Source organism: Lactuca saligna, chromosome 9, assembly GCF_052625555.1.
Source record: "Lactuca saligna cultivar CGN05327 chromosome 9, ASM5262555v1, whole genome shotgun sequence".
In the NCBI taxonomy this organism is placed as follows: Eukaryota; Viridiplantae; Streptophyta; class Magnoliopsida; order Asterales; family Asteraceae; genus Lactuca; species Lactuca saligna.
This window is the reverse complement of record NC_136425.1, coordinates 80,469,323-80,486,884: the sequence shown is the minus strand read 5'-3', so window position 1 is coordinate 80,486,884 and position 17,562 is coordinate 80,469,323. Positions and strand designations below refer to the sequence as shown.

Below are 17,562 nucleotides of genomic sequence, written 5' to 3'. Positions count from 1 at the left end.
CATACAAAGTGCGATTGGTTGCGAAGGGCTTTACTCAAACTCCCGGAGTTGACTATGATGAGACCTTCTCACCAGTTGCGAAGATTAAATCTATTAGAGTGATGCTAGCAATTGCCGCATTTCATGATTATGAGATTTGGCAAATGGATGTCAAGACCGCTTTCCTAAACGAAAGTTGGCTGAGGATGTTTACATGGCTCAGCCAGAGGGGTTTGTGGATCCGAAGCATCCGAATAGAGTGTGTAAGCTTGAGAAGTCCATTTATGGACTTAAGCAAGCGTCTCGCAGATGGAATCTTTGCTTCGATGAGGAAGTCAAAGAGTTTGGATTTGTACGAAGCGAAGACGAATCTTGTGTATATGTCAAAGCCAGTGGGAGTGTAGTAAGCTTCCTCGTTCTATATGTCGATGACATATTACTCATAGGAAACGACATCCCGACTCTGCAGGAGGTTAAGTCCTGGCTCGGGAAGTGCTTCGCTATGAAGGACCTCGGAGAGGCTTCTTACATTTTGGGAATAAGGATAGTAAGAGATAGGAGTAAGAGACTAATTGGACTTAGTCAGAATACTTACTTGGAGAAGGTACTAAAACGTTTTAGTATGGAAAACTCAAAGAAGGGAGAACTACCGATACAAGGAAATGCCAAGTTGAGTAAGACTCAAAGTCCGAGTACCGAAGCCGAGATAGCAGAAATGAGCCGAGTACCATACGCTTCCGCAGTTGGCTCAATCATGTACGCTATGACTTGTACTCGCCCTGATGTAGCCTTCGCTTTGAGCATGGTTAGCAGATATCAAGGGAACCCTGGCAAAGCACATTGGATTGCGGTGAAGAACATCCTTAAGTACCTTCGGAGAACGAAAGAATGGTTCTTAGTCCTTGGAGGGAGTGATGACTTGAAGGTGCGAGGGTATAGTGACGCCAGCTTTCAAACCGACAGGGACAACTATCGTTCGCAGTCGGGCTGGGTCTTTACCCTAAATGGAGGAGCAGTGACATGGAAAAGTTCCAAGCAAGAAACCGTAGCTGATTCAACGTGCGAATCAGAGTACATCGTAGCAAGCGAAGCGTCGAAGGAGGCAATATGGCTGAAGAACTTCATCGGTGATCTTGGAGTTGTACCGGCCATAAAGGAGCCCATGGAGATTTTCTGTGATAACGAAGGTGCGGTTGCCTTAACCAAGGAACCGAGGGATCATGGTAGATCTCGACATATCGACAGAAAATATCACTTCATTAGACATCGTGTAGAAGAAGGACAACTCGTAGTGAAGAGGATATCATCAGAAGATAACCCAGCAGATCCGCTTACGAAGGGACTGAGTAGGGTTAAGCACTTACATCATGCTAGGAGTATTGGGCTGAAGGATGATATTAGCATAGATTAGATTGTATTAGAAACGTATAATAGATAAATGTAATTAACATTTGATGATTAAATAAAGAAGTTTTATTTATGAGTAAAGTTACTATCACATGTTAGTTGTTTAACTATTGTTTCACTTTGCATGTTTTGACTTCCAGAATAATTGAGTTTATTAGGAATAATCGAATTATTCAAATGGTCCACAATCGTTCATATGTTGGGAGTAGATATGAATGAAGATTGTCGTGAATTGGTGTGTAGAGTGTCTAAATGGTGTTAGACATAGCAAGAGTTGCTGCAACGTTCATGAGTGCTTACGAACTGGTTTTGAGCATTGGAATAAACCCGCGCTTGCTGGAATCACCTTATGGAATACGATATAAAAGGTGATCGCAAGACGATAATATCATATGGTCTTAAAACCTAGATATATGATTTATTATTTGTTAATTGATTGTGCATTGATAATGCGAAAACGCATCAGTAACTTGATGTTATAAAACGCATTGTTGTGTATAGTTGGTTAATGAATAAGTGAATGCATATAAGTCGAAGTTTATCTGTAAATTTTATCCTAAGAGGGTAGAAGAGATATCTTGGCCACTCGATGATTTGATTTGACTTATGTGCCGGGCCCGGTCAGAACTGAATTGATGTGTTCGATTAAGTTCTATGTCAAATAAATCGAAGATCGAGAAATCTAAATGCTAGACTAACCATTCCATAGGATTGTCAGCATGATATCTAACAGAGGACTGTACGATCCCTTATCTAAAGGACAAGATTGATTAGATCAGAGTTGACAGCGTCTTTGAGAGCTACGATTGCAAACCGTATTATACTTGTATAGTTACTAGACTTATCCAAGTGGGAGACTGTTGGAATAGTGTCTAAGGCTATAACTATATTCGGTTGTGCATGGTCCTTTTGGGTTGCCTTCACCATAGCAACTTGAAGGATGATTTGTTAAGAGAGAGTAAATATTATAAGGAATAATATTTAGCTATTTGATTAATATAAGTCATAAATTAATTGGTATTAATTTGGTGACTTAAAGAGATTAATTAAATAAGAGGGTATAAACTGTCAATTGTTTGACAGTTAGACTTTAGACTATAAATCCATTAGGATGGACTTTGGACGGTTTCTAAGAGCTTTAGGATAGCTCAAAATAGTCCATAAGGATATCTATGGAATGGATTTGGATAGCCTTAAGTGAAGATTATCCAATTAGGGTTTAGGGTGAAACCCTTAAGGAGTCTAAAGGTATAAATAGGCCCTTGGGGTGTGGAATTCGGGTACAACCTTTCAGAACCTAAAGCAAGGAACCTCTGGCCGAATTCCATCCCCTCTCCTCTCTCCTAAATCATCTTGCTTGCTATTGGTGTTTGTAAGCCATTAGAGGAGTGACAATTGTGACTCTAGAAGCTCCAAGACAAGAAGATCAACAAGGAACTCAAAGGTATGATTCTAGATCTGTTTTAATGTTGTTGTTTAACCTAATTAGCCATTAGAAGTCTTGGATTCAAAAGCATGTTTGATAGAAAGCCTAGATCCAAGCAATAGGGTTTTGCATGCGCACATAGGAAAGTTCTTATGGCTAAAACCCAACAGAAACATGGTTTAAAAAAGAAATTGAAATATACTTCATTTTCATGGAATTGCATCCCATTTTTATATTATTTTGAATATTATATATATGAAATTATCTCAAGACATGCTTTATTCGTTGGTTTTTCATATCCTAAACAATTTTTACTTTAAAGTTTGTTCTTTGATGTTTACAACAGAATATGGGCATGTGGCAGAAATGGTATAACTGATAGTGTCTTTACTACCTATTCATTTTTAGTAGCATACTTTCAATTATTTCTGTTATCAGACCAATGCACATATATATAACCATACATACATATAAACATCCATAAATAAAATCCTACATATACATAAAAATACAAACACACACATAATGATTTGAAATGCTACCAATTTATATCATTCTACTCTCAAAGTGCAATGCTTTAATAAGAAACCAAAATTTAAATTTTATTTAAAACATTTTATAAACAACCAAGTATTTATCATAATGATTTATTGGCTTGTTTTCTTATTATCTTGTATATTTTTTTTAGAATCAAAGCCAGATATATTATCTGGTATAAACTACAAATCATTCATCCGAGATAGAAAACTAGCGTAAGGTGTCTTATAACTTATAATGTTATCATCAATTAATAGTTTCATTACCCTTTAAAATGAATTTAGTTTTGAAAGGATGAATGATGAGCTTGTTGAAAGTACATTATTACAACTTTTTTGCTTTGTAGGTTATTATTGATCGTATTCATGAAGAGATAAATGATGAGGTTAAGGTGGAACTTGAAAAAATTGAGGCAAAAAATAAGAAATTGTCAAAATTTATAGGGACATTCACACTTGATTCACCAAAGGAAGTAGCCTATCCAACTAATTAGACTGTCATACTTAATTTTTGTAATTTGGTTTCGATACTTTGAAATCGATTTAGACTTTGACATTTAATTTTTATGATTTAGTTTCAATAATTTGACTTTAATACTTTGAAATTGAATATTAATCTTCATTTTCCTAGTCAAATATTTATATATAATTTACAAGTTGAATTTTACTTTTAGTTTATATATATTATTTACATTAAATGTGTTTGGTAAAATTATGATTTAGATTTAAAAGGATGAAGGATGAGCTTCTTGAAAGTATGTTGTTACAAATTGTTTACTTTGTATGTTATTGTTAATCGTATTCGTGAAGAGGTAAATGATTAGGTTAGGGTGGAACGTGAAAATTTTGAGGTCAAAAAACAAGGAATTGTCAAGATTTATAGGGACATTCACACTTGATTCATCCAAGGAGGTAGTCTACCCAACTAATTAGACTTTCACACCTAATTTTTATAATTTGGTTTTGATACTTTGAAATCGATTTAGACTTAGACATTTAATTTTTGTGATTTAGTTTCAATACTTTGAATGTGATTTGGCTTCAATACTTTGAAATTGAATATTAATCTTCATTTTCCTAGTCATATATATATATATATATATATATATATATATATATATATATATATATATATATATATATATATATATATATTTAATTTAGAAGTTCAATTTTAATTTTAGTTTATATATATTATATACATTAAATTTATTTTGTAAATTATGGTTATAGATTTAAAACAACAAAATTAATGATGTAACTGACAATCAACAACGAAAATGAGACAAAATCCATTGGTTATTAGTGCCTTCCTGAAAAATTGTTTTGTAATTCACTAACTCATCAGCTACGGATTAGTGACAGACATCATTGACGGATTAGCGACGGAAACCAGAGTTTCCTTGAGCAATTTGTGGCGTCGTCAATCCATCGCTGACAATGGTTTTTTTGGTTACTAAATTTCGTCGTTGGTAACTCTGTTTATATATATATATATATATATATATATATATATATATATATATATATATATATATATATATATATATATATATATATATATATATATATATATATATATATACCCAAGGTCAGTTAAAGCTAAAGTTAATTAAAAAATTTAAAGTATAAAAGTTTGTGACTTTTGATTGACGATAAGTATATATGTTTGGTATTTTAGGATGTTTAAATTGTATAATTGAGTGTTTTAGAATAAAGTGGGACCATAATTTATTCCGGATCGAAACATTATTTATGCAACATGCTAAGGAGGTAAATAAAAAAACTATTAATAAGCAATGATTACTTTAAAATTTGAGGTTGTAAGGTATCAAGTCAACATTTAAACTTTAATTAACAACTAAGAATTTTAATACATTAATTGCAGTTGGTTAATCATCAAATTTGTATATGATTAATATGTGCTTGTATATATCTATATATTAGTTATATTAAAATATAAAGTGAAAATTTTAAAATTATAGCCTAAATTATCATTATGTAGTAAATTTTTATATTTGTCTTTCGTATTTAGAAACGACATGTATTTACTTATTTATTTTTTATTTTATTTTTCAAAATCTAGTTTTTACTAAAAACGACCAACAATAGTAGCCCAAATAAGTAAAATAACGACAAAATAGGTAGTCAACAAAGGCTGTCGCTGACCTGAACACTTGAACGCTACATGTTAAACTGGTTTTGTTGCTCTGTGGATTGAGCATGTGTGAAGATATTTTCCATCTCTATAGGCAGTAATTCTAGTAGCAAATAAACGGAAACTCAAAATATATTTACGCATAATACGTGTTACACTCAATAATAAATGTTTTTTTTTTTTTCCTTTTTTACATCACATGAAATGATTTTGTGTAGGGATCTCTGGATGCGAAATAATATATCTAAATGATCCATGTATATGGTGTACGTAACTGCTACATCAAGATGAATTAACTATACTTATAACTGAAATATCTTCCATATACAGTACTCAATCACTTTCCTCGACCAAACGAAAAGTCTGAAATCTCAACCTGAGCCCTAACCGGTTTAGGTCCAATCGGCAACTGAGTTGCGCTTGTGCTTTGTTCTTGAATCTCGCCTTCTTCTATATCACGTACTTCGTCTTTTCTAAAGTTCTCTGCATCTTCATATCTCTGGTCATGTCTCTGAGGAGACTCATTTGCCCAACCTTCGTGCTCAAAGTGTGAGCCTCGTGGCGAATTTGAAAGACTATCAAGACTGTTGTCTGGGTATCTATGCAAAAGATGCATCGGAGATGTACTTCCATGGAGTGGAGTTCCAGGTCTGCTTGAGAATGGTGAATTCGAAGGTGAATGGCCATGCTTGATGTTCTTTTTGGCTGTATGGTGCCATGTTTTCAGGGCTTTCGCTACATCCTCACTGAAAATGGTGGGTTTCATTCTTGAACCCATCTGTTATGTATATATTATAACATGTGAACAAGAAACCGAAAAAGGTCGATTGCTTTTTGTTTGTTGTACAATGTTAAAGAGACACGAAGGGTGCATAAAAGGGAGTGTAAATGTGTAATAATTAAACTTCAAAAAGTTGCAGTTAACCAAAAACTTTACCTGCGTTACTAATGCGTATAAAGGAAGTGTCACGTAACTGCATAGAAACTGTATCACCACTCTGAAAAAGAGCGACATATACACATACTAACATTAGAAGGAGGAGTATGTTGTTTGTTAATTTTAAGACACTCTCTAGAAATTGTAACTTACGCCATTGAGATCCTGATTACAATGTCTTCAACCCGATGGTGGAAGCAAGACCTGAAGCCGAATGTATACTTTTAAAAAGAAAGAAACACATGAGTTAATTACTTGTTACGCATGATTGGATCCATATATATCGTTTTCTGTACAAAGGTAACTCAAGAAATTAATTGACCATTTTGGTGTGACAATGCTTACCCAACTCCACAAGAAAAACGCCAGTTGAAATGCGTTCTGTAAAGCCAAAAATAAAAGATTAGAACAAAGTTAACTAAAAACTCACATGTGAAATCTAGTTGAAAGACTTTGAATTATATATTATGTTGACCTGAAAGAGAACAAAGTTGATCAATAGGAGTACGAGTTTGGGTCGACCAAACCAGAAGAGATCGTCTCCTGGTTGAACCATTGGTGTACCCTTCACCACATCTGCCATTTCATGAGTCCTTCTTCCCATTTTTGTTATTATCACTTGTAGTTTTGTTCCAATTAAAAGTATCATCTGCATTATCAACGTTATGTCTCAAATTCTAGACATTAATCCTGATCACTATTAAGTAATACAATTCACTCGTGAACGTATACACAACACTGGATTATCTAGAACTTACAACCAATGGGATGAAGGGAAGCCACAGGTATGCGTACCAATCTATTAAATGATGCAAAATTTAAAGAAATTAATAGAGTTATATAATTATACTAGTTTATAACCAGTAAGAACTAAGGTTACATAATTAATTAATTTTTCTTAATAAAAATTCAAAAATTTTAGTCAGTTATTTTAAATAAATTATTAATTAAGAAATATAAATATGTGAAAAATATATTACCTTATAATCTATATTTTTAAAAAATATTTATTTTAATGTTGTTAATTTAATATAATTAGAATAGAAAATTTAAAATTTAAAAAAAAAGAACCAGTAGTTTGACAAATAACAAAGTATTAATTAGAAAGTCTAATAGGATTAAGAATATATATATATATATATATATATATATATATATATATATATATATATATATATATATATATATATATATATATATATATATTATTCAACATTTGATAGACGACCCACAATATAGATAAAGAAATTTATGAGATTCTAAACATTATATAACCAAAATATTTGATGATTTGTCAACATTTACTAAATAGAATATCTTTTAAATTTAAATTAATACTACTTATAAAAAGATTAATCTACGTCATCTTTGGATAATAAAATCCTAAAGAATTTTGAACTAAAAAAATGTTATCTTTTGTTCGCATGACATTAAATAAATAAATATAGTTATATAATATCAGACGGACATAGTTAAAAAATTATAAACTTTTGTCACTCTTACCATGGGTGTTAGTGAGAAGGAGCAGGACCGCAAAAAACCATACTGTTGGACTGCGATATAAAGGTTTAATATTATCTATTAAGCTTCACATGTTCAAATTAAAATAACGAATTTATGAAATAAAAAACAAATATTTTTTTCTCAACCTTATTCCAACTACGACTTTGAAATCTTCTTCAAGCGACCTACTAATGTATTTGTGGAAATCAAACTGTTGCTGGCTCTCAGCAGGTAAATGCGTCTGTATATATACAAACAAAATATGATAAGACAACGAGGTTAGGGTTCCATTAAGATTATGAAGAAAAAAAAATTCTTAATATATATAACCTTAGTTACATATTTCTTATTTTTTATCTAATGCTTCAGCATACCGATATGACATGATATGTTAAATCATAAATGATTAATGATTATATAACAGAAATGTATAATCATATATGAACCAAATGACTTCTAGCTCAGCGGTATCAGGTGGTGCTCTCCCTCTTTAAGGTCAAGGGTTCAAGTCCCGTCGTGAACATAGGTGGAATTAAGTGTTAGTTTAAGAGTAGATTAATATATTTGTATTTGTCAGTTCAAAAAAAAAAGTATAATCATATATGATTATACATATATTTTTGTTCAAAAAGTGATGAATCATATATGATTATGGTGATTCATGGCGGAGTAGATGAAGGTGGCAGAGGTGTGGGTGGCGTACTTGACGGAAGTGACAGTGGTGTGGTCAGTTGGTGGCAAAGGTGGTGGTGGTGATGTCCGTTGTAGTGATGGGGAAAAATGAAAAGGCAGCGCTTTATAATCATTTATGAATATAGCTTTGTCATTGCACCGGTATGCTGGTACGACAAATTAGAAACATATCACTAACGTTGAATCTTGAAATCTTTATTTCTTTTGAAATCTGAATTTAAATAAACAATTAGTCTATTAATTAAGTTTTTGGAGACGCTACTAGAAAACTAATTGTGGCTTGATCTAGTCGTGTCAAAATCATCAAGGACACGATAGAGAAATCTTATAGGGTTAAATATAAAATGCAACTTTTTTTATAATAATTGAACGAACTAACATAAGAAATAAATTTAGAGGTTATTTTTGTAGGGTACTTACATTAATGAAGCCATGTCGGAGGGTAAGATAATCAACTTTCGGAACCGATCTGAAAAATTGCCTGAAAAAACAGCCCTATATTTTGCGAACACAGTAAATATTACTAAATCTAACGAAATGGGATTATCATGTAAACAATGTTTCAAGTTAAATACTAGTTGCATATTTTTTTATTTCATTATTACTTGTATATTTTGGGATTTTCTAATATATGTATCGTTAATGATACATATAATAAACATTAATTATGAAAAATATTATCATAATTAAATAAAGATGTATTAATTATAAGAAATATTTTGTAATTTAAAAATATGAAAGGTATTTATTATGAAAAATATATTTTTAATTAAAATATTACATATTTATGATAATATTTTTTTTATAACTTATGTTTCTTATGTTAATTCTTAAGACACATATAGAAAACCTCTATTTTTAGAAGGAATAATTTTAATATAAAATTTATAATTTATTTATTTTTTGGAGTAACTTAATGGAAATAAAAATTATTAAAACTGATGAAAATGGTAATCTTTCTAATTTAAGAAATACATAAGCTCCATTCAATCGTGATTCGTGACACACCGGAACTTACTTAAGTGAAGATATAAACATGTTAAATAAATGTTTTTTAAGAAAGAAAATTGATTTGTGTCGTTTTAAATAAAAATAGAAAAATTGTCAGAGTGCTATTTAAAGACGTTACCAAAGTCATATATTTATTGCATAATAATGATCCAACTTTTTGTGGTGCTCATTCAATCTTAGAGTAGTCATATTCTATATGTGGTTGAATGCAATTTTCATATTGACAGAATATGTCAACTTGTCCATGTGATTGAATTTCTCGAATTACTCACCTTTCTTGTTTTCGAATGGTACGTATAGTTGTTTAAATATTTAAACAAATATATTGAAATTGTAATAAGATTGATTTTTTTTTTTTTTCTAGAAAATAAACAGATCAGAGTAAACATTTCTTTCTTATTATATATATATTTTTTATGTATTCTGAATTATTTTCTTGAAAATACAAAAACATCTTTTTTCTTATTTTACACACGATGTTGCGCGCGTTATCGATTCTCATCATCCCTGATTAAAAATCCAAGATTTTAACATGCCATTTATGCGGAGAAACTTATAATAAAAAGATTTTTGATAATTGTTGATCGAATAAGATTTAATTGAGTCAGACTCAATTTTTTACCAAACTAATAAGACATATGAGTGACTATATGATCAAATAGAGGCTACCAGATAATTCAAGAATGTCATGAATCAATCTGGTGATAATTCTTATAAATACTTACAATCCATAGAAGAACTGTTGAATTGCTCCAAACTCTCAAATGCCGACGACCAAATGTTGTCTCTCTTGCAAATCTAAATCTCTCCGGATCTGTGTATAACATAAAATTATAATTATAAATTTTGTCATTTTTTCATTTTGTCATATATATAATCTTATAATCAATTACCATGATGATACTGATATTCAACGGTCTTTGTTTCCTCTTCCCAAGCCCTCCACTTCTTCATCTGCATCCATTTTCATTAAAGATTATTGTATGCTTTGTTTGCACTTTTGAATGTATATATATATATATATATATATATATATATATATATATATATATATATATATATATATATATATATATATATATATATATATATATATATATATATATGAGAAAAATGAATATACCCTTAAGGTATATAAGGATAGGTACCCTAGCTAACCCACCATAATACATCGTTTTGTTTGATATATTTATTATAATATTCTTAAACTTCAACCCTAACTTGATTGACTTTCAAGATTTTCAAAATTTCACTATTATCTTCCTCTTACATCATATCTTTATGTCGGATACCTACTAGGCTTTATATTTATAGTTAAAAATTAAAATTATATAAGAGAAAGAAAAATATAAAATTTATATAAATCCTGAAAGTAAATCAAGTTAGAAGTTGAATTAGAAGAACATTAGACATTACAATGTGTATATACGATACAAAATGAAATAATATTGTGAGTTTAGGTACCTAAGTTTATATACATTTAAGTTATATTCATTTTTCCATATATATATATATATATATATATATATATATATATATATATATATATATATATATATATATATATATATATATATATATATATATATATATATATATATAGTAGGTGTGAAACCCGTGTACTACACGGGTTGACAAGAAAATTATATATAAAAATATAAACTTTAAATATGTTTTTTTTTAAAAAAAACATTAAATAACAAAATGTAAACAATAAATATTTTTTAAAATAAAATTTCAAAATATATATACCAACAAAATGATGAATAAATAAGAAATTCAATTTATATTAATAAAACAAACTACAGAAAAATAATTATACTTTGGCCATATAACATTTTTTTAGTTTGTGAATAAAAAATAACAAAATTTGATTATTATATATATATATATATATATATATATATATATATATATATATATATATATATATATATATATATATATATGTTGTAGGAAACATATTAAAATTTAAAAATATAAGAAAACAAATTAATGACACATTAACTACTTTTTATAACCTAAAAATTAGATAATTAATTAAGAAAATTAAAAATTACCACAAAAATATCAAGTGAAAATTAATTTTTAAGAATTAACTACAAAATTACATTTATCAAAATGCATAAGAAATTGACAAGTAGCAAAAAGATTTTATTTATTAGGAAGGATATATATATATATATATATATATATATATATATATATATATATATATATATATATATATATATATATATATATATATATATATATATATATATATATATATATATCAATCATGAGATATTTTACCTTGAGTCTACCCAAAATCAAGGTAAGAAGGCAGTACAGGACATGGACCACAGCCAACACAAAGATGAATATGTGGAGTTGATGTATCCCATAATTTGACACCATTTGCACCTTTCCCTACAGAAAGTTTTAAATAATTTAATATTTTATTGTATACGATACAATAATTCAAGAAAAAAGCAGTGAAATGATTAACGAAAAAGAACTTTCTACATATTAGCTCCCATCTATATATCTACATTTGTTTAAATAATTACTGAATTAAACTTAAATCTATTCAAAAATCAATGAAATTATATACCTTTTTCAGACATGGATCATAGTAGTCATCGTCTGATGTTTTCTTGCTACAAGGGTGCCATGTTCTTGCAACTCTACTTGGAATACATATATCAGAGATTGGTCCTTGACCCACCGTTAACAGCAGCGATATGAACCCTAGAATCATCAATTCTGAAAAGTGTATGCATTTGAATAAATTAAACAATTCAAACAATATAGATTGAAATGATGACTTATCGTTGAGCAACCATTATAATTTTACCTGCTTTGATCTTTTCAAGTGCTTCACTGAGGGCTTTCTTGTGTTTATGATGTAACCACTACAAAACGATACAAAGAGAAAAGGATTTAGAGCTTATTCGTTTTCATTTGTTTAACATTAGGAGTTTTTTGTTGAATGTCATGTTTTTGTCAATGGAAAAACAGTAAATAACTAAATAAGATAGGAATAAGAAGACATAAACAATGAATAAAGAAGCATTTGGTCGAAAAAGGAATGTGGTTTCAAGGGATATAAATAATATATTCTTAGTTGTTGTAATAAGGTTCAGATCATTAAGGCTTTTGAGTTATACACAGAAATGGTTTTATGACACAAGAAGATAAGAGACGAGAAGAACATACATGGCCTAAGAGATGAAGGATGTATTCAAGAGCAATGGAAATGGCAAGTATGACAAACACCACCACTGCTACAGCCCATGATGGTGTTACCTCTAATGATCTCTCTTTTAGCCTTACATACCCTTGATCGCCTCCCTCATCCATATCTTATACTTGTAGAACAGTAGAAGAAGGGTTAATGAGTTCAGTTAGGATTTTGAAGAGTGATACTTGAAATTGGAAACACAATGGAAATATGTAGATACATATATAGCTATCAAAAATAAACTATTCATTAATGTCAAATCTCTAAAGACTTTGACATTACCATATACTTGAGTAAGATGCCAAAACACCCATGGGATACCATGTTGGGGGATATCAACCGATCTTCAAAACTTCGTCCAAAGTTTAAGAGACTTTTTCTATCGAACCTTTAATTTCATTTTTCACATAACAGAGTCAACACGGAATCTAAACATTAACGAGTTCTCTCTCTCTCTCTCTCTCTCTCTCTCTCTCTCTCTCTCTCTCTCTCTCTCTCTCTCTCTCTCTTTCTCTCTCTCTCTCTCTCTCTCTCTCTCTCTCTCTATATATATATATATATATATATATATATATATATATATATATATATATATATATATATATATATGATCAACGAACCGATCGTGAGTGTCGAAAATCATAATATGATCAACGACCAAAGAAATAGATGTATACTTGTATATTGCAAGCACACACATAGATTATACCAAAAAATCCACATTCTTACCAAAAAAAACCTCTTTTTTTCGTTTAAATTTTTTTTAGGTCATATTTTTTATCGAAAAAAAAAAAAACGAATATCCTGTTGTTCATGATTTTCCGTCATCTTTCAATAAAAATCTATGTTGATATATTAAAAACGAATTTTTTGTTAAAAAAAAACTCACTTCATTTTGTTTTTTTTTTTCAACATTCAAGTTTATTTTTATCCAAAAAAAATGTAATTATAGCAAAAATATTAATTTTTTGTACTTTATTAATAAATATGAATATTGATTAAAAAAAACTCGATCAGTTCAGATTCAACATTGTGAATCTAAACTGTAAATATTTCAATTTGTAACATTCACAATGTGAAAAAACTTTATTAGTTCAGATTCACATTGTGATGCTATACTATAAATATTTCAATTTATAACATTCACAATGTGAATTTTTGCTTACTATTTCAACTCTTTGATCATTCGCATATTAACTTAGTGAAATATACATATGAATCGAAATATATTTCGTATATTTTTATAACATTTTAACATTTTCATTACTCATAAATTAGTTTTGTAAATTAACAAATGAATTTATTCACATTGTGAATCTGACTTACTATTAGTCACATTGTGAATCTGAGTAGGTTCACAATGTGAATCTGAGCTGCTTCACAATGTGAATTTGAACAGGTTTATAATGTGAATTTGAACTGATATTTCGTTTTTTTCAAACATCAATATATATATCTATGTTTGAAGAGTACCAAAAAAAAAATATGAATTTTGATATATTTATTAATTTTTTTAAACAAAAAAATAGAGTTTAACTTTTAAAAAACAAAGAAAATGAAGTGAGATTTTTGAAAAAAAAAAAAAAAAGCTCACTGTAAAAATCTAAAACACTTCTTTTTTCCGTTGATCGCTTTAAAATTCGACGTTTTGGATTGGTCCCTTGGTTCCTTGATTAATAATGGTTCTCTATTAAATTTCTTCTCTCTCTCTCTCTCTCTCTCTCTCTCTCTATATATATATATATATATATATATATATATATATATATATATATATATATATATATATATAAAGGTTCATTTGAGACCACCTATATTTTGGGAAACACAGTGATCAAATCTTAGCCTTTGATTAAAACTAATCTTGTGGCTCATAAAAAAACGTGATTAACACTAAATAATCTAAGTGATTAGTTAATTAGGGGTAGATTAGTCTCTATGTTAAATTTAAGATGATCAGATATAATGTTAACGTCATTCACTTCATCAAGAAATCATCTGCTTCGATTCTTCTATGAAGATATTTACTAGATCAATATTCCTTGTTCTCCAGTTCAATTTGATCGATCTTCTATCTCCTTAATTCTTCCATTCTTTCTTCTTCTACATCCCCAATTGATAATCTGAGTGATTGAGGTTAATGTTCATCTATCGACTCCAACAACTCATTACAAGATTGTTATCGATTTTAGCTTTGTGATCATCGATTTCATCCAGGGGAGGTTAAAGTGTTTAGACGATTTCTACTAATCTTCATCTTCAACAATTACTATCGATCTTTCAAAATATGATTTTTACTCTACTTCAAGCTTCAATTTTAATTTCAGATCATTGATTTTTAACCATTCATAAATATCGGTAATCGGTCATCAACTGATATCAATTTCCATCAGATTGATGATTCGAGTTTTACTCTCAAATCAGGTGTTTTAGCAATTTAAATTCATCTTAGATCTATTCAAGGTTACAAAAACGCTTGATTTTAGCTAGTCGCGAGGACTGGGGTCAAGGGATTAATCGGCTAGGCGGAGATTAATCGACGTATTAATCGGGTACCATTAATTGCTAATTTTTTGAATTTAAAAAAAATAAATATGACTAATATCATATCAAAGTTTATAAATAACACTAATATAATAACAAAATATGTTAATATGATTAATACAATACTAATCATGACTCAAATAGTTTCCATTGAGATAAAACTCCTTCAAAATGTTAAAATTTCATCGTTTTATAATGATTCACTCATTATGTATGCAGGGATTAATCGCTAGGCACCCTCTAATCAGTCGAGTAGCGCCTAGGGATTAATCAGAGATTAATCGGGACCTAATCGGGATTTTTACAACAGTGGATCTATTACCATTCCAGTTATTTGATTTCAGCCATTGATTATCAATTTCAAGCTTTTGGTTTTTTCTGCTATTGAAGAGAAGCAAGCAAAAACAACGTATCTTCGAGTTATATTGTGCTCATTCTATAAAATCAATGAGGTATTGTAACGACCCAAAATTTAAGACCAAAAATTTCTTTTAATAAATCATTACTTAAAGTAAAGTCATCATTCCAAAACATAATATGAGTATAAGTTTTCAAAACACATGTTCGTTATTAGAGTAAACATTCCTAGGCTGTCTAATCTATGGTGTGTGCCATGCGATCACCCCGAGCTCTTTCCTCCGCTACCGGAAGTACCTGAAACCAAAACTGAAAACCGTAAGCACGAAGCTTAGTTAGTTTCCCACCCTACCACATACCATGCATAACCACATACTGCACATACTGGGCCACGCCCCCTATCTTGGGTCTCGCCCCCTACCTCGGGCCTCGCCCGCTACAACGGCCCCGCCGCTCCAGGCCCCGCCTGGCTTCGAGCCCCGCTCGGATACATATCTGTTTTACTTAGGCCTCGCCTGTCACGGGGCCTCGCCCGTCAACAAATAATAACACATAAACATTTCACAACACATAACCGACACGTGCAATTAGTTCTGTCCTAAGGCCTCGCCTATCCTGGGCCTCGCCCATGTCCTGCTACTGATGAGTCATGGAACCCCGTCCATGCTCCTAATGGTAGTGAGGTACGGGCCTAGCCCACTCTCACTCCTGTTCTTGTTCGGGCCTCGCCCCTAATCTGTTACTAGTGAGATATAGAACCCCATCCACACTCTGCTATTGGTGAGATACGGGACCTCGCCCACACTCACCTCCTTACCAGGCACATACATGTATCACACAGACAACAAGTATAAACTATCATATATAAACAATTCCTTGGGCACCCGCCCGCTATTACTGGACCTCGTCCTGTAAACAATACTAGCATACTGTGCCTAGGGCTAACCCCCGGGTCTTCTACTCATAACTACATGGGTTGGCATTGTGGCCTTAGACCCATTCACACAAAGGGAAACTCACCTGCACTGGCTGAACTTGTTGATGCTCTCACTAGTTGCTGCCTGACAACTCACGGAACTCCTGCTCCTCTTGCTCCCCGAACTACCAATATCAATGCAACACTGAGTCTAACTGACCCCCGAAAGACAACCAAGTCCACCCTGGTCCAAAGTCAAAGTCCTGGTCAAAGTCAACCTTCCAGGTCAACCCTACTCGCCGAGTCACCCTACTGACTCGCCGAGTTCAAAATGATCAGATTCCTTCCATTCCTGACTCGACTCGCCGAGTCAGTCCATGACTCGCCGAGTCTACCGATTTCTGAGTCTAGACTTGTCCAACTCACTAAGCCTCCACCCAACTCACTGATTCGAGTCACAACTCGAAGGGTTTGGGGTTTCGCGACCTGACTCACCGAGTCCAAGAACAGACTCGCCGAGTACAAGGCAATCTTCATACGACTCGACGAGTTGTTTATCTCACTCGTCGAGTTTCTCCACAACTTCATGCTACTCGCCGAGTCCACTCAAAGGACTCGTCGAGTCCCTTCAGATCTCCTTACATGTAGAGGATTTTAGAGTCATGCATGGACTCCAAACTGTAGATCTACCCTTCCCAAGCCTATTCCACACATAAAGTTGCAAACTTTACGTGTAGAGAAGGAGATCTAGGCAAAATATGCCATAAATTAGGGTGTAAGGCCAAGGGGCTTCAAAATCGACTTAATGGCTGATACTTTATGCTTCTCCAGGCCTTAACACACTTGGATCTGAAGTAGCAACTCCAGAT

The 17,562-nt window shown here is 31.2% G+C and overlaps 1 protein-coding gene across 2 annotated transcripts; it reads right to left on the bottom strand.

Annotated features, from left to right (window-relative positions):
• Positions 1-5,620: 5,620 nt before the first annotated feature.
• Positions 5,621-13,320, bottom strand: LOC145013925 (MLO-like protein 12). 2 transcript variants are annotated; one of them, XM_078972278.1, is made up of 16 exons: positions 13,159-13,320; positions 12,852-13,003; positions 12,490-12,547; positions 12,247-12,398; positions 11,946-12,062; positions 10,544-10,604; positions 10,376-10,464; positions 9,060-9,134; positions 8,093-8,187; positions 7,947-7,996; positions 7,202-7,242; positions 6,919-7,092; positions 6,789-6,824; positions 6,597-6,664; positions 6,444-6,504; positions 5,621-6,284 (listed from the first exon to the last, which is right to left on the bottom strand). In XM_078972278.1, the coding sequence occupies exons 2-16, from the start codon at positions 12,993-12,995 to the stop codon at positions 5,844-5,846; spliced, it is 1,662 nt and encodes a 553-aa protein (XP_078828404.1). In that variant the 5' UTR covers positions 12,996-13,003; positions 13,159-13,320; the 3' UTR covers positions 5,621-5,843. The 2 variants fall into 2 exon arrangements, with proteins under 2 accessions (XP_078828404.1, XP_078828403.1); XM_078972277.1 differs by lacking the exon at positions 13,159-13,320 and having other exon boundaries at positions 12,852-13,103.
• Between the last annotated feature and the right edge of the window lie 4,242 nt (positions 13,321-17,562).